Source organism: Artemia franciscana, unplaced genomic scaffold, assembly GCF_032884065.1.
Source record: "Artemia franciscana unplaced genomic scaffold, ASM3288406v1 Scaffold_968, whole genome shotgun sequence".
Classification (NCBI taxonomy): Eukaryota; Metazoa; Arthropoda; class Branchiopoda; order Anostraca; family Artemiidae; genus Artemia; species Artemia franciscana.
The window spans coordinates 79,460-105,172 of record NW_027069062.1 but is presented as its reverse complement, the minus strand read 5'-3'; the positions used below and the strand labels follow the sequence as shown (position 1 = coordinate 105,172).

The following is a 25,713-nucleotide window of genomic DNA, read 5'->3' as shown; positions in this document are numbered from 1 at the left end:
TAACACGAAAATTTTTTCCCCGATTCTAAAGCAACAAATCTTTTGTACTAGTTTACACGATAATTTTGGAGCTTACCCATCGATCATTAGTTCCATTTTCAGGTTGCTTTACAGTAAAATATAGGTATATGTACATCCTTCTAGCATTGTAAAAGGGTGTGGGGATCCCACATTAGGCAGAGTTAATATCAGACTAACTATGAACCAGGTCGGCTTTCTACACATTCATACAAATCCACACGACTCCACCAAAATTAACATCTATGCCTGTTCTAACTCAAAATTGTAGAATTAATACAATGATAAGGCCTAATAGAAATAAAAAGTAGGGAAAAGCTAGAAAAAATTGAAAAAAATGAATAATTATGTTAATAGAAAAAAAATTTACTAGAAATACAGAAATTAGCATATAGAATTTTGATATAATAAATAAGAAAAAAAAAACACAAGCTTAAAATACAGTCACCTGTTTAATAAAAGTGAAGTCATTTGGAAAAACTCAACGGAATAAAAAGTCAGAAGAAGAAAGGATTCCAACGAAATTTAAGCGAACTGTAATAAAATGGGTATCGAATTCTAATCGAAAATTTAATGTCCATTTGAAAATAGCATTTCATACGATTGTGCTCAACTAAGGTCCCTTATTTTATCCTTATTTTATAGGAAGGGTGTGCGAAAGCACAGGTTGGCTGGCCCCCAGCCCCCCATTGCACTTCCTGGCTGAAGGGCCAAGAAACGGAGATCAGCACCGCCGGTACGGACTGTAAAGTCGAATGCCGTATCCTTTACCTTTACCTTTTTTTTTTACCTTATTTTATCCCATGACAGATATATAATCAAGGTTTACAGAATGGCTGTAGTTTGTCTCCAAGCACTGGGCGACCCTGGATAAAGATCTTTTGAACTAATCTAACCCCTCGCCAGTTGTAAATACACCCAAAGGTACACATACAATAGACATGGGAGAGAGACACAAATACTCTTCACGACATATATACATGACTTAAAAGGAAAGTTTTACCTGTGACTCGAGGTGTTTTCTTTTTCTATCAGTCTCAGCTTTGGATGTTGCAATTGATTTGATCTCATTAGCCATATCCGCATTTTCAGCCTCCAAAGATGCCTTAGCTTTTTCCAACGCTGCCTTTATTTTCTTGGCATTATCCATCTGTTCATGCAAAACTGCCAGTTCTTGACTATGTTTGTGCCTCATTTCTATTAACTGGCTCTCGTGATGACCAGACTCTTCCTCAAGGCTCTTCTTCAGTAATGCTAATTCCTGTTCGCGTTTTGTTCTCAGCTCTTGCTCCGCAGCAGTTGTGGCCTTAAGAGCCTCAAATTCTTCATTTGATTCTTGTTCCTTGCTGAGCCTGAAAATAAATAATTTTTAACAACAGCACCGTTTTCGGTAGCAGCAATTGCCAATTGCCAACTGCAGATAGCAGAAGAACTGCCAATTTTCCCCTCGACCTACTCCCCACACTACTCTTTTGGCAATACCCAGCCCAAGCTATTTCAAGAAGCGAGGAATGGACCTCTTACGTTTTATTAAACATTTTCCAAAAACTTTCATGCAATTAAAAAGATAAAAATCGGTTGAGTAAACTTACTATTTATTTACATGTTATGGGAATAAAACCAATTGAAAGCACAATTCTCATTAAAAGAACTTCCTGTCTAATTTTGTCCTGTTTAATTAGCAAATTTCGGGCTAGCATAGGGTGACTTTTTAGACCAAAGGCTTATCCAAGGTTTGAATCACTACTATAGGGTGACACTACTTCCTAGTCTTTAAAAGTTCTCAAGTTGAGTTTAATACTTTTTTTTGCAAAATAGTTAGAAAGTGAATAATATTTCGAGGAGAAGACAAAAAGGTGATATAAGCTGAATTATAAATATAATTCCACACATAATTATACCTATAGAATTAAAGATAAAAACTGACAATAGAGATTTTCAGATAAAAAAACTATCCGTTAGCCAGGGAAATACAAATTTAGAAGAAGAAGAACACAAGATAAATTCATATTAAATATGTGACAGGTTTATATTAGTAGTCAAGTCAACTATCCAACATTCCAGTTACGTGAATTCAGGAAAATTTTGTGGTGGAGTGGGGGGGGGGACAAAACGCATTTTTATGTATCTACAAGGAGGAGATATGTGTCTTTTCTGTCATTTTGTTAAAATAAGATACCAAAAACGGCATTTTTTCGATGAAAATACCCCAAAAGTTTCCTTTTAATCTGGTTGTGTACGTGTGGAGGGGGCGGGGAGAGAAAAACTAGAGGTCCCCTTCCCCAAATGGACGCCACTGTAATGTTAATAGTTACTGCGTACACCACTTTGTCATTTTTGACCTATGGACCGACACACGCCACCACTATGAATGTTATTGTTTATAATAACATTATTATTGCTGTTTATTATTACTATTATAAACAGTCGGTCTTGCTAGTATAAACGAAATATCATTCAAAAACAGATAAAAAACAAGTAAATTAGATACTTTACAAATATAACAAAAGGGTATGAAAAGATGGCAAAACCGGAAAATAAAGTTCATGGACAAAATTTGACAAATTCATGTGAATAATAGCCATTTGATGTCAACCGGCAAAATATTAAGGGTAGTGATAATAATAGCAGGAGCCAAGAGCTCGTATGATACTTATGGCGAGGTCGGAAGAGCCAAGAGCTTCTTCCCACAAAGTTTCATTACGATCTCTCCGCTCTAAGTGTTTTCCAAGATTTCAGTTTCCCCCTCTAACTCCTCCCCCCTCAATGTCACTGGATCCGGTCAAGATATTTAAACAAGAGCTCTGAGATACGAGGTCATTCTAAATATACAATGTCATTAATATCCGATAACCCGTTCTTAAGTTTAAAATGCCTCATTCTTTCTAATTTTTCTTAATTAACCGTCCTTCCACTCCCCCCCCCCAGATGGTCAAATTGGGGAAGTGACTATTTTTAATTTAATCTGGTCGGGTCTCTGATACCCCTACCAACTTTCAGCGATCGCTATATTGATCACGTATCTAGTTTCGGATCTTCTTCATGTAAAAATTGGGGTGGTCCGGATTCGAGCCTGAGACCTCTCGCACCGCATGCGAGAATCATACCCCTAAACCATAAGTCATACTTAAGAAGAAAAATCATTTGTTTCATTGGCAAATAAAATTCTTTTTTAAAATTTGTTTTCGACCACATGGGGAAGCGAGTGAATCTTGTTCACTCGCTTCCCCATATGGTCAAATCAAAAAAGAAAGTGTTTCTAATTTAATTTCGTCTGGTTCCTGATACGCCTGCCAATTTTCATCATCCTAGCTTATCTGGAAGTGCCCAAACTAGTAAAAGCGGGACCGACAGATCAATTTTGCGATCGCTATATGTCACTTGGTAAATACCAAGTGCCATAAAATATACAATAGAAGGATATTAACAAGTGAGAAGGATTGGCCTTAACGCTACCTGTATCTTTAAATAAATTTTACAGTTTTTTTTTGAAATAATAACTATTTTTGCCAAAAGAGCCCATGAAGAAAATTATCTATATTTTGACTTGGTATACCTTAATATAAACTAGTCCAAACAATTTCACAATCAATACAATAGAAATAGTTTAACTTAATCTCCAAATATTTCAGGCTTGATATAAGGAAAACTTACCACCTTTAATTAGATCTTTATTTCAATAAAATAAAATAATCTGCAATTTAAACTTGTTTTAGGACTTTTAGTTCTAATGAAAAGTTGGCGTTAGTGACGCAAGTAGCGACACGGTAGTAGAGTGGCGTAAGAGGTATTTTATTTCTATTAAAGCCAAAGTACTTGAGTTCCTTGTTTCATCAGTTTCCTGTATTCTTTACTATGGAAAAAAAATATGGAATAAATGAAAAAAAATACAAGAAGGTGGTTGAGAAACAATAAGAGAAAAAGAGTCCGGTGCGAGAGAGGCCGATGTGATTAATTTCTTATAAGGCTTTCAAAGGGAATTGGGCATAATGGGTAAACAAGAATTAGGAGGGCGTTGTCAAACTGGAAATTTACTTCAAACTCTAAGCACTCGTTCATCTTAACAAAACGAATTTAGTAAAAAGGAAACTATAATTGAAGAAAAGAGAAAAACCAAGAAATTCAGAGGAAAGCTTCTTGGATGTGAAAGTGTCCGGGGTTTCTTTTCACAAATCAAATCCTTTTCGACATTTTCACTTATCAAATAAAATTTTTATGCCTCAAGAACAATAAAATTGAGATTTTCAGAAAAAAAAAACTATCCACTAGGTTAGCAAGGGAAACATAAAGAAAAAGAAAAAAGAAAAAAAGATCAATGTTCAAAAACAGTCAAAGTAGACGGGATTCATATACCCCAAGAAAAGATGTTCTTGTCCTAATACAAAAAAAAAACATAAAAAAAAAAAAAATACCGAAAAGTGGATTCCAGGTTTTCTAAATTATAATCAGTAAAACCTTGTTGGTGATGCGGTTCAATTACCTTCAGTATGTGTACAACGATTGAGGAGTGTTGTTCCCCTGGATGAATCGATTTCGGGACTAACGAAGACCATGAAAATAGAATAGCACCACTGAATATCAAACAGTTCGTGGTAACAAACTGTAGTAAGGAGCTACCAGGCTCAATAGTAAACGAAACTCTAAAAAACGGAATTTTGATGCTAAAATATACATCAAAAGAATCAGATTTTCATGCTGATTTTAAATATCAGCTGATTTTAAATTATATTTTAAATATAATAAGTTTCATTAAATTTAGTCTTTGTCATCAAAAGTTACGAGCCTGAAAAAATTTGCCTTATTTTAGAAAATAGAGGAAAACACACCTTAAAAGTCCGAGAATCTTAACGAAAATCACACCATCGCATTCGGCGTATCAGAGAACCCTATACCAAAATTTCCAAGCTCCTATCTCCAAAAATGTGGAATTCCGTATTTTTTGCCAGAAGACAAATCACGGGTGCGTGTTTATTTATTTATATATTTTTTTTTTTTTTCCATGGGTAATCGTATCAACCAAGTGGTCCTAGAATATCGCAAAATGGCTCATTCTAACGGAAATGAAAAGTTCTTCGCTCTTTACGCTAAAGTTTGACTCTTTGCCACAATTCTGCTTTTTAAAACAATTAGAAGCTTTAGCTTAAAGAGCGAGGGATTGCGGAGGGGACAACCCATTTCATATACGGAGTAATTTCTGTTCGTTTTAAGTTTTAATGTCGCTCCTTACTTTCAGTTAAAAAAAACTAGTTTTTTTATGTAATCCTACAAGGAAGTATGCAAAGGCAAGACGTCCACATATTGGACTGGGAAGAGATTAGAAGAACAGATTGAAATTCTTGGTGGGTGGAAAAATCAGAAGCTTAAAACAGAGCGGTGGGAATATGTTAGAAAACTCGAGACTGAGACTTACCTCTCTTCAAGATCAGATAAACTGGTTTCATGTTTATCTTTCAGCTCTGCCAAATGTTTTGATTGGGCTTCTAAAGACTCCATATCAGTCTGCATGCGAACCAGTCTATCTTGAACCTCTGAACGTGCACCCTCAGATTCTTGAAGGCGACTGGTGAGCTCTGACACCTAAAGAAGATATATTGAATTAATTTAGGGCCCTGTAAGGGAGGGAGGGTGCCCAAAATTTATATGTATTAACACGAAAAACTCAGTCCAAATCTCTACAAAAAAAAGAAAAAACAAACGCATCTAGCACTGCATTTGCAATGATCAAACATAAAATTATTAAACCAAGATTTTATTGACTTAAACTACATACTAACACGAAAATTTTTTCCCCGATTCTAAAGCAACAAATCTTTTGTACTAGTTTACACGATAATTTTGGAGCTTACCCACCGATCATTAGTTCCATTTTCAGGTTGCTTTACAGTAAAATATAGGTATATGTACATCCTTCTAGCATTGTAAAAGGGTGTGGGGATCCCACATTAGGCAGAGTTAATATCAGACTAACTATGAACCAGGTCGGCTTTCTACACATTCATACAAATCCACACGACTCCACCAAAATTAACATCTATGCCTGTTCTAACTCAAAATTGTAGAATTAATACAATGATAAGGCCTAATAGAAATAAAAAGTAGGGAAAAGCTAGAAAAAATTGAAAAAAATGAATAATTATGTTAATAGAAAAAAAATTTACTAGAAATACAGAAATTAGCATATAGAATTTTGATATAATAAATAAGAAAAAAAAAACACAAGCTTAAAATACAGTCACCTGTTTAATAAAAGTGAAGTCATTTGGAAAAACTCAACGGAATAAAAAGTCAGAAGGAAAAAGGATTCCAACGAAATTTAAGCCAACTGTAATAAAATGGATATTGAATTCTAATCGAAAATGTAATGTCCATTTGAAAATAGCATTTCATACGATTGTGCTCAACTAAGGTCCCTTATTTTATCCTTATTTTATAGGAAGGGTGTGCGAAAGCACAGGTTGGCTGGCCCCCAGCCCCCCATTGCACTTCCTGGCTGAAGGGCCAAGAAACGGAGATCAGCACCGCCGGTACGGACTGTAAAGTCGAATGCCGTATCCTTTACCTTTACCTTTTTTTTTACCTTATTTTATCCCATGACAGATATATAATCAAGGTTTACAGAATGGCTGTAGTTTGTCTCCAAGCACTGGGCGACCCTGGATAAAGATCTTTTGAACTAATCTAACCCCTCGCCAGTTGTAAATACACCCAAAGGTACACATACAATAGACATGGGAGAGAGACACAAATACTCTTCACGACATATATACATGACTTAAAAGGAAAGTTTTACCTGTGACTCGAGGTGTTTTCTTTTTCTATCAGTCTCAGCTTTGGATGTTGCAATTGATTTGATCTCATTAGCCATATCCGCATTTTCAGCCTCCAAAGATGCCTTAGCTTTTTCCAACGCTGCCTTTATTTTCTTGGCATTATCCATCTGTTCATGCAAAACTGCCAGTTCTTGACTATGTTTGTGCCTCATTTCTATTAACTGGCTCTCGTGATGACCAGACTCTTCCTCAAGGCTCTTCTTCAGTAATGCTAATTCCTGTTCGCGTTTTGTTCTCAGCTCTTGCTCCGCAGCAGTTGTGGCCTTAAGAGCCTCAAATTCTTCATTTGATTCTTGTTCCTTGCTGAGCCTGAAAATAAATAATTTTTAACAACAGCACCGTTTTCGGTAGCAGCAATTGCCAATTGCCAACTGCAGATAGCAGAAGAACTGCCAATTTTCCCCTCGACCTACTCCCCACACTACTCTTTTGGCAATACCCAGCCCAAGCTATTTCAAGAAGCGAGGAATGGACCTCTTACGTTTTATTAAACATTTTCCAAAAACTTTCATGCAATTAAAAAGATAAAAATCGGTTGAGTAAACTTACTATTTATTTACATGTTATGGGAATAAAACCAATTGACAAGAAGATTACTTTAGATTGACTTTAGAAGCCCAATCAAAACATTTGGCAGAGCTGAAAGATAAACATGCCAAATGTTTTGATTGGGCTACTAAAGACTCCATATCAGTCTGCATGCGAACCAGTCTATCTTGAACCTCTGAACATGCACCCTCAGATCCTTGAAGGCGACTGGTGAGCTCTGACACCTAAAGAAGATATATTGAATTAATTTAGGGCCCTGTAAGGGAGGGAGGGTGCCCAAAATTTATATGTATTTTTTCCCCGATTCTAAAGCAACAAATCTTTTGTACTAGTTTACACGATAATTTTGGAGCTTACCCACCGATCATTAGTTCCATTTTCAGGTTGCTTTACAGTAAAATATAGGTATATGTACATCCTTCTAGCATTGTAAAAGGGTGTGGAGATCCCACATTAGGCAGAGTTAATATCAGACTAACTATGAACCAGGTCGGCTTTTACACATTCATACAAATCCACACGACTCCACCAAAATTAACATCTATGCCTGTTCTAATTCGAAATTGTAGAATTAATGCAATGATAAGGCCTAATAGAAATAAAAAGTAGGGAAAAGCTAGGGAAAATTGAAAAAAATGAAAATAATTATGTTAATAGAAAAAAAATTACTAGAAATACAGAAATTATCATATAGAATTTTGATATAATAAATAAGAAAAAAAAAACACAAGCTTAAAATATAGTCACCTGTTTAATAAAAGTGAAGTCATTTGGAAAAACTCAACGGAATAAAAAGTCAGAAGAAGAAAGGATTCCAACGAAATTTAAGCGAACTGTAATAAAATGGGTATCGAATTCTCATCGAAAATGTAATGTCCATTTGGAAATAGCATTTCATACGATTGTGCTCAACTACGGTCCCTTATTTTATAGGAAGGGTGTGCGAAAGCACAGGTTGGCTGGCCCCCAACCCCCCATTGCACTTCCTGGCTGAAGGGCCAAGAAAAGGAGATCAGCACCGCTGGTACGGACTGTAAAGTCGAATGTCGTATCCTTTACCTTTACCTTTGAAGCTCTTCGCTATCGTATAGTTTTCAGGTATACATACTTACAGTAGTGAATATCAAAAGCTTAGTGCATTTGGAAAGCCATTTAGCTATACAAATAAATTAATATATAATTTTCGTTTTAATTATTCATGTGCGGAGAGCCAAAATCAAAACATCCCCCAATGTTAAGTCTCTATTTGAAGCAAGAATCGCACTATACTAGATTGGTATGTGTGGTACACCTGCCTTCGAGGAGAAACTGTGCGAAATAATATACTCTTCAGATGTCTGACTCCCACCCCCTCGCCAGAACCTACTAAAATAAAGAGTTGGGGAACTCTATCTATTCAATTAGGGACAGATACAAGATTCAGAATTCTGTTGGAAAGGAAAAAATAAAACAGTTGTTTCATATTCTTTTTTAAAAGAATAAAAAGGGGCCACAGGCCCTTGGTAACAAACAAAATAGTATACTTAATACATAAATTAACATTTCAACAACGTATACAAAAAAAAATAATAACCCCCTAACATTCCACAATATATCAAGCACTCACCTTCCGCCCCTCTCTTGCAAACATTTCTCCATGGATTATTCACAATTTAATATATTTTGCTATGGTTTTTATTGTCCCACAATCATTTGATCCCATTATTGAAACTCAGTGGCGGTTTGTCCTCTCTTGTGCCTGGGGCTATATATTGATTAGCCCCCTTCCCCTCCCCCTTTCCCTGTGCCCCACAGAATGTTCATGCCAATTTTTAACAAAATTTTCTTTTATTAACAAAATTATTTTCAGCTTATTAATTAATTAAAAAGTTATTTTTTAATCATTTTAAATTTATTATTTAAATCATTTAGTTATTATTAATTATTTTAATTATTATTATTTAGGAACTGGTTGAAGCTGCTAATATTAATTGAATCTAAGAAAAAAATTACATTAAATTTTGAGAATTAAAAAATAATGTTATTTAAAAACTTTTTTAAAAACAGCCCTAGAATCCCTACTTCAACGAAGTTCACAATACGAGAACAAGAGAGAAAATATGCATAAATAAATAAACTTACATTAAATTGTGAGAATTAAAATTAAAAAGTGTGATCACTAGCAGAAAGATAGTTTAGTTAGGAACACAAGTTTCCGAGTACGGAAGTTGGCCGCCCTATGCATGTACTCGGAAATAAAATATTTGACAAGTTCTTCTGGTGTTGGGAGAATGGTTTCAGTCCATGGGGTGAGTTTAAATTCTAGTCACCAACCAGAAATTGCTGTTTATATAGAAGAAGATATGACACAAATTAGTTAAAAAATGCATCCAACTGCACCTCCTACCTCCCCCCCCCTCATATTCTAACCTCTAACTTTCGGTATTGGATATTCTTCTCTGATTTCTCAGACTAAATTTGGAATCTAGGACTGAATTAACCACCTAGTATGCACTCAGCCATAGTCGTCATGTGTAATTCTCTTGTTCTCGCTCGTATATCATCAATTTGCGGTCCCACACTATTCTTCTTCAGATTCACATGGCATGTTTTTAGTCTTAGCCGTTTCTGTCACATGTCACAAGTGATATGTTATATATGTTCCATATAATTTTGGCCATAGGTTGCATAAGTTTTTGGCTTATTTTATATTCCATATGTTTATTATACGTTCCATATGTTATTGGCCATAGGTGCCCTATGTTTCTGGCTTATTATATGTTCTAAATGTTCCATATGTTTTTGAACATAGGTATATGTTCTTGGACACAAAAAGACACCTTCCGCCCCTCTCTTGCAAACATTTCTCCATGGATTATTCACAATTTAATATATTTTGCTATAGTTTTTATTGTCCCACAATCATTTGATCTTACACCCGTTATTATGGCACTTGAAAAACCCCGATGAGGTTTTTACTATGGTTCATAGCACAGTTCATAGTTTGATTTAGGGCACTAGTAAAGGGCACTAGAACTTTGAATTTTTAACGAACGTTTTTATTAGTAAAAAAATATCCTTATAACTTTTTGGATTGTCCTTTCTATTGTAGAACATTCGCTATTATAGGATAACATCCCTTTTCTGGTCGCTCATTCATCTATCTTAATTATGGGGGAATAATCGCAGTAGCGTCAGTATTTTACTCATAAATGTTGTAACCTTTCTAGTTAGTAACCTCTAGTTGTAACCTCTCTGTTAGTAACCAATATCCACTCTCAATAAAGAGTGGATATTATTATAATGCTGTCGAACTGAAACATTTCATCCCTCGATGGTTTTAAGGATGCTAGATTTCTCACGAGTTCATCTATATATTTATATTGTGGCAGCGTATGGCTCATGACATTGAGACAATTGATGGATTGTGAAAATTAGGAATTTTTTTCAGGTTTACGTTTTCATTTTTTTCTTCTAACCTGGCTATTTGCTGGAAGAACTGCTTCATATGGCGCTGCATCTCCATTTGGAATGGTCTTCTGACTTTTTGTTTTACTTGATTTTTTTTGTTATACTTAATTTTTTGTTTTGTCAAAATAACATTTCAACAACGTATAAAAAAAAAATAATAACCCCCTAACAATCCACAATATATCAAGCACTCACCTTCCCCCCTCTCTTGCAAACATTTCTCCATGGATTATTCACAATTTAATATATTTTGCTATGGTTTTTATTGTCCCACAATCATTTGATCTTACACCCGTTATTATGGCACTTGATATTAACCAAGTGACTTATAGCGATATAAGGTTTTTACCAAAGTCTGAGATAAAAATTGGATTCATTTTGGAGTTAGAGACATTGGGGATGGGTCACGGGGTTTGAACCCTCCACCCCTCAAAATTTTATGTAACACCGGACACCAGACATAATCTTGAAAAATCTGGCTGTGCCATTCTCGATTATTGTAACATAAACTCAAGAATTTAGCATATTCATTTTCTGTTCTTGGTACATTTATGTTCGAAGTGGTTAATCCCAAAAAAGAGCTATGCAATATCTCAGTTCTAAAAAACACTAAAAGATACGACTTTAGGGACAAAAAGTCAAATTCGTCCCTAATTTAAATTTGCTTCTATCAAATTTAATTAATTAGTTTTGCTCAATTATTTCACTCTCCAACCAGGTAATATTGGTGAAAGTGTGATACTTTCCTAAGGACTTTATAATTTATAAGAAATAACAAGAGAAAAATATATGGAAATTACGATTTTCAGATATCAATATATTTAAGTTGGGGGGGGGGAGTAAAAATTTAAACAATTAAATGATTTCTGGAGCTAATCAGTCCCCCCTCCCTACTATTTTCTATGACTAAGCTACAACTGATTTCACCTATCTAGCTACAGTACGAATATCATTATAAAAAGTACTGAGTCATATTATTATTCGGTTATTGTTTTAAAATTGCTGTTACACGGAACTGGAACTTGGACCATCAAAGCCACTGATGCTGATGCGTTTAGTGTCTTCCAACACGGATAACTAAGGAGAATCTTGGGTATCTTACATACTGATAAGGTCTAAAATAAGGAAATCGTATAACGATGCTATCAAGGAAACGATACCAAGGGCTTTATAACAAAAAGGAAGCGCGCCTTGTTTAGGCATATCTATCAACAATTCGAAGAATATCTTGCAAAAAAATCATTAACCTGCCGGTTTAGTGTGGTTTAATGTGGCTTTTTAATGTCACAGGTGGCCTGCTGTTATGAAGTCGTGTCCAAGATCCATTATTCTAGACTGGAATTTCAGAGAAGAACTAGCGGTTGTCGATGGTATCATATTGAAGGCAGATCAAATTGCTACATTATGAGACATGGTAATATTTACCAAATCATATCACGCAATCGCATCTTGAAATACCTATTGAAAAACACTTTGAAAATATGAAAAATGCATAAAAATATAAGACTAAGTCTTGTAACGTAAGCATACTTCTTTGTATTTTAAATTCCAAAACCTAGATTTTGCTTTTAATTAGTGTCTGCTTTCTGATCCCTATATACAGAAAAAAAAAATCATTTCTTTGTCAATAAAAAAATATATGTGTACCCAGGTTTTGCCTTGTATTCACATTTTTGGACCTAACTTCCTTTTTTATCCGTTTAATTAATCCTATGCTCAATAGCATTTAAAAATACTGTTAGTAATCTTCTAAAGCAACTAGAAACATAAATATAGAAGCCATACAATTGAATTAAGTGAGAAAGTGAGTAAGCCAAAAAAGTAAAGTTAATATACAAATTTAGTTTTAATTATTTATGTACGATGATCTAAAATCAAAACCTGCATTAATTAAAAAACGTTCAGAAATTAAATAATAAAAGCAATTTTCTTTTAACTGAAAGTAAGGAGCGACATTAAACCTTAAAACGAAATGAAATTATTCCGTATATGATGGATGTTTTGATTTGGGCTCTCCGCACATGAATAATTAAATTGTACCGTTTCTGGTATATACCTTGCTTTTAATTGTACGTAAATATGTATATGTTATGGTTTAGTAGTATTCTGGCGAGGGGGTTACAATCCTTACCCCTGGGGCTATGGAGGATTCCTCAGCCCCCTAAGTTATAGTAATTTGAATCTTGGACTATTTTGAACAAAATGGCTACTTCAAAACTTTGATAAGATGCATTTTGGGGGCTGAGGACCCTACAGTGTGTTACCATAGTTCCACTTTTGTGGCCGTTTCAACAGAAAATGACGTCACTCTACTTGCACTGATTATACCAATATCATAGTAGTAATGGTAGTAGAAGGAGCAGTAGCACCGTTGCATTAGTAGTATTAGTAACAGCAGCCATAAAATTAATGGTAGCAGTAGCTACCATTTACCTCTTTAAGAAGACGAGATGGCTCTTTTTAATTTAATTTCTGCTTGTTTTTATGGACATAATGTTTTTCATGAAAAAAAATATATCTTTTCGATTTTTTCTGTAAGAATCCACAGTTTAGCTTACCATTTCTATGTTGGAGAAACATTTTCGACAATTTTTATTACTGACACAAATAGCGTTGTTTAATCTAAGTTTATACCTCCTCAAGTTGACGTGAAAATAAAATTTAATGTCAATTCCAAAAAATTCTTTCTGAACACTTACACTCTTTTGATTTATTTAAATTGTAAAAGCAGAAAGAGTAAAAGTAGTAGCCCCGAAAGTTTCAAAATAATAGCCTCAGTCGTTATCGATATATGGGTGAAGTTTCTTATTGGCAACCATACGCACAGAGCCTTTTTGTTTAGCTTTAAAACAACATTTAGTTTTCAACTAGAATGGGTCAACTACATAATTGTGGGATGGCTGACTTACCCAATATCCCCATAAATGAAGCTGCTGAATTTTTCTACCGTGCTGAACAAAATGGCTGTCTCAAAATTTTGATTGGATGAGTTTGAAAAAAGAACAGGCTTGGAAGAAGGGCTGCCTGCCCTCCGATCTCTTTTTATTATTAAAAGGACACTAAAACTTTTTTATCTGTGATCGAAATAGCTCCTTTGAAAGTTTCAAATAATTATATTTCTTGCTATTATAGAGTGGTGCTACCTATGATATTGCTGATATCATTGATTTTACGGTTTACAGAAAACCTACGCATAATAATAGATACCTTCACTTCAAATCTAACCATTCTCCACATTCTCAATTTTACAATCACTTACTCACTGAGAGAAGAGCAAAAGGAGAAGAAAAGAAAATGTAAATAATTTAAAACTATCTTCGCTATCGTATGCTGAACGTCTATTTCAACGCATGTCAACGGCTATTTGAAGTCCAGAATCAACATGATTTACCAAAAACTCCAGTGATTACGCCATTTTAAACACAATTTTACAGCCTCTTTGAAATTTTAAAAATTTTCTCTTCTTCCTGACTTGCACTATTATATTTTTTTGTCTGTGTTTATTAACTCAAAATCTTGAATTCGGCCGACCTGGGCTTGTGATAATTTTTTTAGAAGTTAACTTTAGGTTATTCTTTTACACCAAGGACAAGAACACCCCAGTCGACCTTGACCAAAAATTTCCACAGTTTCTTCTTGATGATATCATCATAATATCTTATTTTTCATGGCTATTGTACCAATTGAATCATAGTTTTTTAGGGTTCTTGTTTTTCTTTATAAAAGTGCCCCCAAAAATCTTTTCTCGCAACCCTAAACCTCTAATCTCTTACCCAAAGTGTGTATGCCACTCTTCTTTTACCCTACAGAAATGTACAGTCAGGATCACCTGTCGATCTTAAAAAATTAACATAGTTTCTTCCCATTAACATCATCCTAACATATTAGCATCATCATAGCATCATAACTAATATCATAGCATCATGGAAATTGTACCATGTTTATTACGATATGAGAACCATTTTAGTGTACTTGCTTATATACCTTTATGGAATTACCCCCCACAAATCTTTTTTCACACCCCCAAACATTATATCCCTTATCCCCAAAAGAATGTGCCGCCAAATCAGAAGCCTCTGAACCACTTTTGCCAACAAATTATCCTAGTATCTACTTACGAATATCGTCCTCTCGTAATCAAGGTATATAAGTTTATTCTTAACCCCCATCAATTCTTCCTCGATTTCCTCTCTCTCTTTATAAAAATTTTTCTTGCACCCCTCGACAAACTATTCTTTTACGCCAAGGGTGTGGGCACCCCAGCAAGGAGCCCCCGTTTATCTTAAAAAAATTTTGCATAGTTCTCCCTACTAATATCATCTTAATATATTACTAGTACCACAGTGTCATGGTAATTGTACCATGTGAATATGGTAATTTTACCATTTTAGAGTACTTGTTTAGATAACTTTATATGAATCAACCCCAGATATAACTTCTCATTCCACCGAACATATTATCTATTATCCATATTGGAATGTGCCACTAAATCAGGGTTCTCTGAACGAATATCCCCAAGAAATTGTCATAGTATCTACTTACTGACATCATCCTTTCGTTATCTAGGTTATTCTTCAGCTCCACTAATTCTTGCTCCATTCTCTTATGCTTTCGAAACTGGATTAAGAAATCCTTTTGAGCATTTTCTAATTTGGCTTCTATTTGCCAGTCTGCCCACATTCCTCTGCCCACATCGGGACACATGGAATATAAATGACGCCCGGGACACTCAAAGAGAAATCAAAGACTGGGACACCGGGACACAAATGACGACCGGGACACAGGGAATATAAATGACGACCGGGACACAGGGACACAACTACAACGGGGACACCGGGAAGGCACAGGGGGATATATAAATGACGACGGCAACAAAGGGAATGGTCGATTAGTAATCACCATCAACAAAGCTCAAGGGCAATTATTAGAATCATGAGGTATAGATCTGAATACGGATTGTTTTCCCATGGACCATTATATGTTGCATGTTCAAGAGTCGCTAAACGTGACAATCTATTTATATGCACAGACAATGGGACAGCAAAGAATGTTGTATATTCGCAAGTTTTACGTAGTTAACATATATATATATATATATGGACACCGGGGGGCACAGGGGGATATATAAATGACGACGGCAACAAAGGGAATGGTCGATTAGCAATCACCATCAACAAAGCTCAAGGGCAATCATTAGAATCATGAGGTATAGATCTGAATACGGATTGTTTTCCCATGGACCATTATATGTTGCATGTTCAAGAGTCGCTAAACGTGACAATCTATTTATATGCACAGACAATGGGACAGCAAAGAATGTTGTATATTCGCAAGTTTTACGTAGTTAAAAACATATATATATACATATATATATATATATATATATATATATATATATATATATATATATATATATATATATATATATATATATATATATATATATATATATATATATATATATATATATATATATATATATATATATATATATATATATATATATATATATATATATATATATATATATATATATATATATATATATATATATATATATATATATATATATATATATATATATATATATATATATATATATATATATATATATATATATATATATATATATATATATATATATATATATATATATATATATATATATATATATATATATATATATATATATATATGTATATATATCTATTTTCACAGGTGGGACATAGGGACACAACTACAATGGCGCATAACTAATATGGCACGTAACGACTTACGCGCGCGGGGGGGCTTGGGGGGGCGCGAAGCCCCCCCACCAACTAGGTGTTGGGGTGGCGCGAAGCGCCATCCCAACAGCTAGTATATATATATATATATATATATATATATATATATATATATATATATATATATATATATATATATATATATATATTAGAATGGGACAGCAAAGAATGTTGTATATTCGCAAGTTTTACGTAGTTAAAAACATATATATATATATATATATATATATATATATATATATATATATATATATATATATATATATATATATATATATATATATATATATATATATATATATATATATATATATATATATATATATATATATGTATATATATCTATTTTCACAGGTGGGACATAGGGACACAACTACAATGGCGCATAACTAATATGGCACGTAACGACTTACGCGCGCGGGGGGGCGAATTTTCAGAAAGAATTTTCTGAAATTCTTTAAACTTACTAATCTACAGCAGGGGTGTAATTTGCTTTGGGACAGGAGAGGAGGCAACTTTTAGTTTTTTCAGTCATTTCCACTTGATTTGGCAAAAGTGGATCTAACTTTCCCATCGAAATTATGCCACTGATCTAAAGTTTGGCCTGTTTACTTGAATATGCATAGCATTCATCTGTTCATAATTAATCAGTCTTCCGATATTTCAGAGGCCTTTTTTCATCGAGAAATAAAAGCTTAGACCAAAAGCGTGGTCCTAATCTGAAGTCTATTCTATTTTAATGCACATATATAATATTCGATCTCTTCTTATACATAAATCAGCACTTTTGGGGATTTTCAATAGCCCCTCCCTTCTGGAAAAAGAAAAATATAACATTCAAACCAATTTATCATTTAATTCACCAGTTTTTGAGTTTATTAACGGTCATCCTATCTGGAAACATTAAAACTTGGGCCAAAAATATAGCCCTAATATATAGTTTAATCTATTTACTAACTCATATATAGCCTAATATTAAACTCTTCTTTCATATAAAACTTGACAGTTTTTAATATTTCGATAGCCCCTTGATCTGGAAAATAAAATTTGGGCCAGGAATATGACCCTAATCTTTAATATATTCTATTTAAACATAGCCTACATGTAAAAAAACTCATCTGTCGCATGATTCACCACTTTTTTTCGAAGATTTTTCTTCCTAGAGTACTAAAAATTTGTGCAAAAACAATGTCCTAATCAATAGTCAATTCTATTCACAAAAACACAATATTCAGAATCATCTGTCTTTCAATTCGCCAGTTTTTGGCGTTTTTTGAAGGCCTCTCCACATCTGAAAAAAAAACTTAGGCAACAATGACGCAGTGGGTATTATACTCTTACCGTTAGGGAAGGAGACAGTAATCCCAACTCTTGTTTGTGGTGATCTTTGTGCGTTTTAAGCTTGATTTGCATATTCAAAATCAGTTTTACTCGTTTTAAGATTTATTTATTTATTTATATTTGTGCCTGTTGTAAGTTCATTTGCTATGATTGTTTATTTAATTTCTGTTCGTTTTGGTTTTCATTCATTCTTTAATTGTAATTCCTGGTTGTTTTTAGTTCGAGTTAATATAGATTTTTTTTTCTGCTGTTCTTAAGTTTAATAAAACCTTTTCTTTTTCTTTGACAAACTTCTTGTTTGGAAAGTTTTTCTTAAATTAATATAAGAAAATAGCGTGTATATATTATCAATATTAATAGGTATAAAAATATCCATAACATCAATAATATAAATATAAAAATATTTACAATGCCAGTAATATAGGGTCTATACAGATCTTCTTTTACTAAAATTTTGTCATATAAAAATTTTTCAACTCTTTCGTCATATAAAATTCGCCAGTTTTTAATATTTCAATAGCCCCTTGATCTGGAAAAATAAAATTTGGGCCAGGAATATGACCCTAATCTTTAGTATATTCTATTTACACAAAGCCCACATGTAAAACAAACTCATCTGTCGCATGATTCACCACTTTTTTTTGAAGATTCCTCCTCCTAGAGTATTAAAATGTTGTGCAAAACAATACCCTAATGAATAGTCAATTCTATTTACAAAAACCCAATATTCAGAATCCTCGGTCTTACAATTCGCCAGTTTTTAGCATTTTTTGAAGGCCTCTCCACATCTGAAAAAAACTTAGGCAACAATGACGCAATGGGCGTTGTACTCTTACCGTTAGGGAAGGCGGCAGTAAGCCCAACTCTTGTTTATGGTGATTTTTGTGCATTTTAAGCTTGACTTGCATATTCAAAATAAGTTTTACTCGTTTTAAGATTTATTTATTTATTTATATTAGTACCTGTTGTATGTTCATTTGCTATGATTGCTTATTTAATTTCTGTTCGTTTTGAGTTTCATTCATTCTTTAATTGTAATTTCTCATCGTTTTTAGTTCGAATTATTATAGATTTTTGTTTCTGCTGTTCTTAAGTTTAATAAAACTTTTCTTTTTCTTTGAAAAATTTCTTGTTTGGAAAGTTTTTCTTAAATTAATATCAAAAATATTTATACAGCGTGTATATATTATCAATATTAATAGGTATAAAAATATCCATACTATCATTAACATAAATATAAAAATATTTATAATGCCAGTAGGCTAATATAGGGTCTATACAGATCTTCTTTTACTCGAAATATTTTTAACGATTTCTTTTATATTTTCACAGCCTCTTTGAAATTTTAAAAATTTTCTCTTCTTCCTGACTTGCACAATTATATTTTTTTTGTCTGTGTTTATTAACTCAAAATCTTGAATTCGGCCGACCCGGGCTTGTGATAATTTTTTTAGAAGTTAACTTTAGGTTATTCTTTTACACCAAGGACAAGAACACCCCAGTCGACCTTGACCAAAAATTTCCACAGTTTCTTCTTGATAATATCATCATAATATCTTATTTTTCATGGCTATTGTACCAATTGAATCATAGTTTTTTAGGGTGCTTGTTTTTCTTTATAAAAGTGCCCCCAAAAATCTTTTCTCGCAACCCTAAACCTCTAATCTCTTACCCAAAGTGTGTATGCCGCTCTTCTTTTACCCTACAGAAATGTACAGTCAGGATCACCTGTCGATCTTAAAAAATTAACACAGTTTCTTCCCATTAACATCATCCTAATAGAATAGCATCATCATAGCATCATAGCTAATATCATAGCATCATAGAAATCGTACCATGTTTATTACGATATGAGAACCATTTTAGTGTACTTGCTTATATACCTTTATGAAATTACCCCCCACAAATCTTTTTCCACACCCCCAAACATTATATCCCTTATCCCCAAAAGAATGTGCCGCCAAATCAGAAGCCTCTGAACGAATATCCCCAAGAAATTGTCATAGTATCTACTTACTAAAATCATCCTTTCGTTTTCTAGGTTGGCAAGTTTATTCTTCGCCTCCACTAATTGTTCCTCTTTTCTCTTATTCTCTTGTAACTGGAACAAGAAATCCTTTTGCCCTTCTTCTAATTGTTCTTCTAAATCCCTGTTTGTATAATCAAATGTAGATAGTATTATCCATTGACCGAAATATTTCCCATTATATTTCACCAGTCTCTGTATTAATGGAACCTGTAGATGGAACCAATCTCGCTCTTCCTCGTATATATTCCTTATATAATCCCAAGTATATCTTCTCTTCCTTTCATACTAGTATAACATAATACGGAATAAATAAATTACGACTAAAAGATTTAAACAATAAAAAGATGTTAAATAATATAAAACTTAAAGAATAAAATAGAATACAAAACAGAATAAAATACACAAAGGAAAGTAAAAAGATTAACATGACAATTGCAAGAGGCACCTAATCACACGGACTGCAAGTGTCATTTGAGATATAAACCTGGGTATGAGCTGGAATCTTGCCAGTTCTAACATCTGGATTTCATTTTGGGAAGGTCTTAAAATTAGGTTGTGACCTTAAAACTTATTTTACTAAAAGTGTAATATAGAATAATAAATATTATATGATATAATATATACAGAATATAAATATTATTTAATCTTACCCAAAACAGAAGTGTGTATCTTAAACTTCTCAAAATTGTGTTAAGAAAGGGACAACGGTTCTTCTAGCCTAGAGGATTGTTTCTCAACTTTTTGCTGTCCCAAAATGTCCCCCCCCTAAAAAATGGTGAAAAATAAAGTTGGCTACCACAAAGCTTCTTTATAATAAATTGTAATTTGGGGTTTATTATATATATTTTCTTCTAATTCAGTTATCAATTTAACTATTTTATTAACTAGCGAAGCCTGTCAGAAAACAGGAAAAAAAACAAAAAAAAAAACAGATTTTGCCGTTTTGTAAATCAGGGACAACTTTTTAACCCTTCTCGCACAATTTACCCATAATCCTAAAAGTTTAAGTCAACCCCATAGCTGTGATACAAAACGGAGCAGACTTACAACAGCAGTAATGTTGACTTTACATAGAGAAAATACCCCCACCCATCATTGAATTCCTTATCAATCTCCATGCTTACATTAGTCTAATATAGTTATATCTAGAAAAGTAACTACCATTAGATAGGAACATATTCTCAATCTTTTCTCAAAGGGGAAAAAGCCCTAAAGGACGAACTCAAACCCACGATCTCTAGACTGAAAGTCTGGTACACAACCATCTGAGGTAACTCGGCTTGTTAGTTGGTTTTACACTTTGGTACATTAAAATGAACAAATAAACAGGTTTAATCGTCTAATTTTCATTCAGTGGGTTAGGGTAGATTGAAAAAAAGAACATTTTAACGGAATAAATTTTTTGGGGTGGCAAATACTGCTTTGAGCTTAGTTTTCAGGAGTTTAAATGGTAATATTTTTCTATTTCTATTTATATGAAGAACTTCAATGTATTTACGCAAATGCATTTAATGTATTTATGGATAAGAAAATCCTATTTCAGAGGTTGTGATGGCTTCAATTATGTAGATATTCAAAAGTTTCACAGAATTTCTATCCATACTAATAATAATACTCCTTTTCATCCAACCAAAATTCTTTAGTAGTATTAATAACAAGGCCTTTGTACCGAAATTAGTATTCATCCCCACTATTTTAAGTTCATTCAAATTTATCCAGAATTGAAATAACAGATTTAAACGTAGGGCAGTACTAGTCAACGAACAATTACTGATTTTTTTTTCAAAGTTTGATTCCTTATATGTGTCAGTGAAAGAGTCTGATTTTGACGTATGTGCTCTGTCCCCCTCTACTTCAATATGAAAAAGATCAAGATGAAGAGCTGGAACAGAGCCTTATAGGACAGAAATGATCTCTTGCCAAGTTTTTGAACTTCCTTCCCACAATCCAAGAACTTTTTGGAATAATACAGGAATTTGGCCTACCGGCACAAGGAGTTGAAAAGATTCCTGTAGAGTTTGAATTGCTGAAGACGCGCAGAATCAAAGATAGCTTTGCTGACTTAAAAGCTTTCCGAAGAGAATTTGCTCTTTTCCAACTCTTTAGAAGGCCAAGGGTCATCCATGGGCTAAGAAGAATAGATCTTTTTCATTTTGAAATAGAGGGGGACAGAGCGAATACGTCAAAAGCCGACTCTTTCACTGACTCATATAAGGAATCAAACTTTGAACAAAAATTATTATTCTAACCAAATTTTCCATGTCTTCTCAGCTAAATAGGATCTGAGGAGGATCAGTTTAATCAGACTAAACCTAAAAGAAGCTGAAGCAGATGCTGGAGTATTCCTACACACTTTTTTTTCAAGGCTAAAGCTGGAAAGTACAGGAAAATAGTCTGAAATATCACTCCCTACAACACGGTTGCAAACCAAATTAAGAGACGAAAAAATATTAAAAATTAATATTAAAATATTAAAATTAATAAAAATTAATATTAAAATATTAAAAATATTAAAGACGCTGACGTATCAGTTAAACGTGTCGGAATTTCTCAAGGAACCTTTTTGGGACCACTCTTTTTTCTAGTTATGATTACCAATATTGATCAGGAACTCCTCCAAAGGTGAAAGTATAAGGATAAGCTGTCAATTAAGATCAATTACTGCTTAAGATGGAGTAATAAGTAAATAAATAAATAATTAATAAGTAAAACCTTAAGATGGAGTAATAAGAGAAAAAAGCTATAAATGAATACAAATCAACACCAACAGACAATCAATTAAACAATGCTGACCAAGAATGAGATACTATTGACATAGAAGAATGAAAATCAAGCACCCTTTAATCAATAACACATATAGGCAAAACTAGGTGGAATTTATTCATTAAGTAACTAATTCTAATCCAAGGAGGGTAACTAAGATGGAATTTAGCATAACAAAAATATAGTCTACGAACAGCTAGTTTCTGGGGTTCACTAAAAAACTGCCAAACTGGACAAAGAGAAAGGAGATTCCCATTCTTGTAACGAATTCTACAGAAAATATGGAATTGGGTCATTCCAGTGTTTTAAGTGCAATGCTTGGTTGCACCCAGCTTGTGCTGGCATCACATAAAGTAATCGCTTTAAAAACCGTAATTTGTTATGCGTAAAATGCCGATCGTCATTCGTTGAAAATAATGAGGTTATTAAAATCGATTAATATAATCAATTAATGAATCAGCCAGATGTGGTTCGACCAAACGAGGCTGTTAAATCCAAGGGTGCTGGTGAATATTTTCCCCCGGGGGGGGGGGGGGCACAAAAAAAGCAGTGACGGTTGGGTGACAGGGAATACATTTCAGGATATTTTTCGTAGAAATAAGTTTAAGTTTATTTTTTAATACTTTTAGGAAAAACTTAAGTTAAACTTAAGAAAAACTTAGTTAAACTGCTTGCAAAATAAAAGAAAATACAGTAAATTTTAAATGACAAGGGTTCCTGGCAAATGGATCAATTTATTTAATCAATAATATATTTAATTATAATGCATTAAATAGTAAAAGAAGATAAAACTAAAACCAAAATTACAGAGATTTATTGCTTCCGTAGATTATAAAAGATATAGTTTTGTCATTATGCATTTTCCTGCGCCTTAGAATAGTTTACAAAAGGAGTAGAAATGCTCAAAAATCATCCTGCCTGAATAGATACCAACCACCTTTTGATTTTACAACAGCCATACAAAATGTACTTCTTTCGCAAAAAAAAAAATTGACTAGAGAAAGAAAAACATAATTTAAACTTATTTCCAGCTGTCAAATCGACCCTCTTTTTTTTATTATCGTATTGTCACAGGAGAACCTTATCAAATAGTTTGTGATAAAAACTGGAAGTAAAAAGTAGCTTGGGCCAATATTCACCGAAAATAAAATTGGAATTCTCATGACAATTGCTAAACTGAGAGTATTAGCTTTTTATGCTGATTCTAAATATATAAAATACTTGCCGTTTATTGATAACCACCCAAAACTAAAAATCTAAAAAAAATTTCCTGATTTTTGAAAAAAAGAAGAAACACCCCACCCCCCCCCCCCCAAAGCAAGCTATCTTATTGAAAATAACTTTGTTAGATACATCATATCAGAAAAACCTATGGGGTTTCAAGATCCAATTTTCAAAATGTGAATTTTTGCATTGCTTTTCAGAAAAAGAAACATGGTCGATGCATATTTATTTGTTTTGCTTTTTCATACAGGTTGGACTAGGGGAAGGTTTTGTTTCCTGCCATTTTAGGGCACTAAACAAAAAAATTATCCCAAAGGGAACGAATTTAAAATCAATTTAAAATTACGAGAAGCTAGTTGATTTAAAAATATTAATTACTGTATTTTAGACTTCCCAGTTGCAAAAGAAGTAATGCCACATGATTTAGTTATTATTCGGTGCTATACTCTGTATATGAAATTTCATATTCCCAAGAAATTGTCATAGTATCTACTTACTAACATCATCCTTTCGTTCTCAAGGTTCTCAATTTTTTTCTTGGTCTCTACTATTTCTTCCTCCATTCTCTTGTTCTCTTGTAACAGAGAAGAGAAAGCCGATTGCGCTGCCAATAAATTGTCTGTTAATTCGTTATTAATGCTTTCATCTAATATGTCTGCTGGTGTTTTAATCTCAATAAAGAATTCCCTTAATTCTTCCGGTAATCGATCTTCAGGTAATTTCTCTTCAGTTTGGCCTTCTTCAGCTTCAATTTCAAAGAATGGTACAAGTCTAAGAACTTCTTCAGCTCCTTTAACTTCAATTTCCTGTTTGATCTTTCTCTATCAATCTTTTCGAAAAAATCTCGATGTACCGTCCTCGAAAGGTCCCGATACTAGAATAAAATAATATAGAATAAATAGCTGTGAGACAAAACAGAGCAGACTTACAACAGCAGTAATGTTGACTTTACAAAGAGAAAATACCCTCACCCCTCATTGAATTCCTTATCAATCTCCATGCAAACAATAGTCTAATGTAGTAATATCTAGAAAAGTAACTACCATTAGATAGGAACATATTCTCAATATTTTTCTCAAAGGGAAAAAGCCCTAAAGGCCGGACTCAATCCCATGATCTCTAGACTAGAAGTCTGATACTCAACCATCTGAGCTAACTCGGCTTGTTAGTCGGTTATACACTTTTGGTACATTAAAATAAACAAATAAACAGGTTTAATCGTCTATTGAATTTATATAGATTAAATTTATATGAATCTGTCATAGAAAGTCTAAAAACAAGGGAGTAAAACGCTTCTTTGGGGCATGGGTACCTCCTATCAATAGTAATACAATGGATAGTTCTATCAATAGTAGAAGCTAATAGCCGTAATTTCGGTTTTTGTAATGACATCATGAATTAACATAAATGTTTCCTTATATTTCAATGACATCTTGTGCCAATATAAAAATTTTCTTATTTGACGTCATTTATAGCATAAGCAGTTTTCTTATATGATGTCATTCATAGCAGACGATTCTTTGGAACCAACACCTAAACTATCAAAGATGGTAAAATCGAGAGAACGACCCAAACAAATTAAATTCACAATAAAGGAACTAGCCATAAGGGAATCCATTTCCAAACACCCCAGTAAATGTTGTGCAACTATGTGATAATTCATAACCGTTAGTTTTATTGGACAAACTTCCATAATAACGTCCCATTTTCACCTCACCGAAGT

General features: G+C 33.4%; 1 protein-coding gene across 4 annotated transcripts in view; it reads right to left on the bottom strand.

Moving 5' to 3' along the window:
• The window catches only part of LOC136043772 (myosin heavy chain, non-muscle-like), a 72,780-nt gene that overhangs the window by 12,846 nt on the left and 34,221 nt on the right, over positions 1-25,713 (bottom strand). For 2 of the 4 annotated variants that reach the window (XM_065728684.1, XM_065728687.1), the window contains exons 1-4: positions 7,398-7,477; positions 6,809-7,157; positions 5,429-5,595; positions 1,022-1,370 (exon numbers count right to left, since the gene is read on the bottom strand). In XM_065728684.1, coding sequence (XP_065584756.1) covers positions 1,022-1,370; positions 5,429-5,595; positions 6,809-7,000 — 708 coding nt within the window. In that variant the 5' untranslated portion in view covers positions 7,001-7,157; positions 7,398-7,477. Of the gene's footprint in view, positions 1-1,021; positions 1,371-5,428; positions 5,596-6,808; positions 7,369-7,397; positions 7,478-19,991; positions 20,289-24,487; positions 24,865-25,713 lie in introns of those variants that run through there. The other 2 variants (XM_065728685.1, XM_065728686.1) reach the window with 2 other exon arrangements.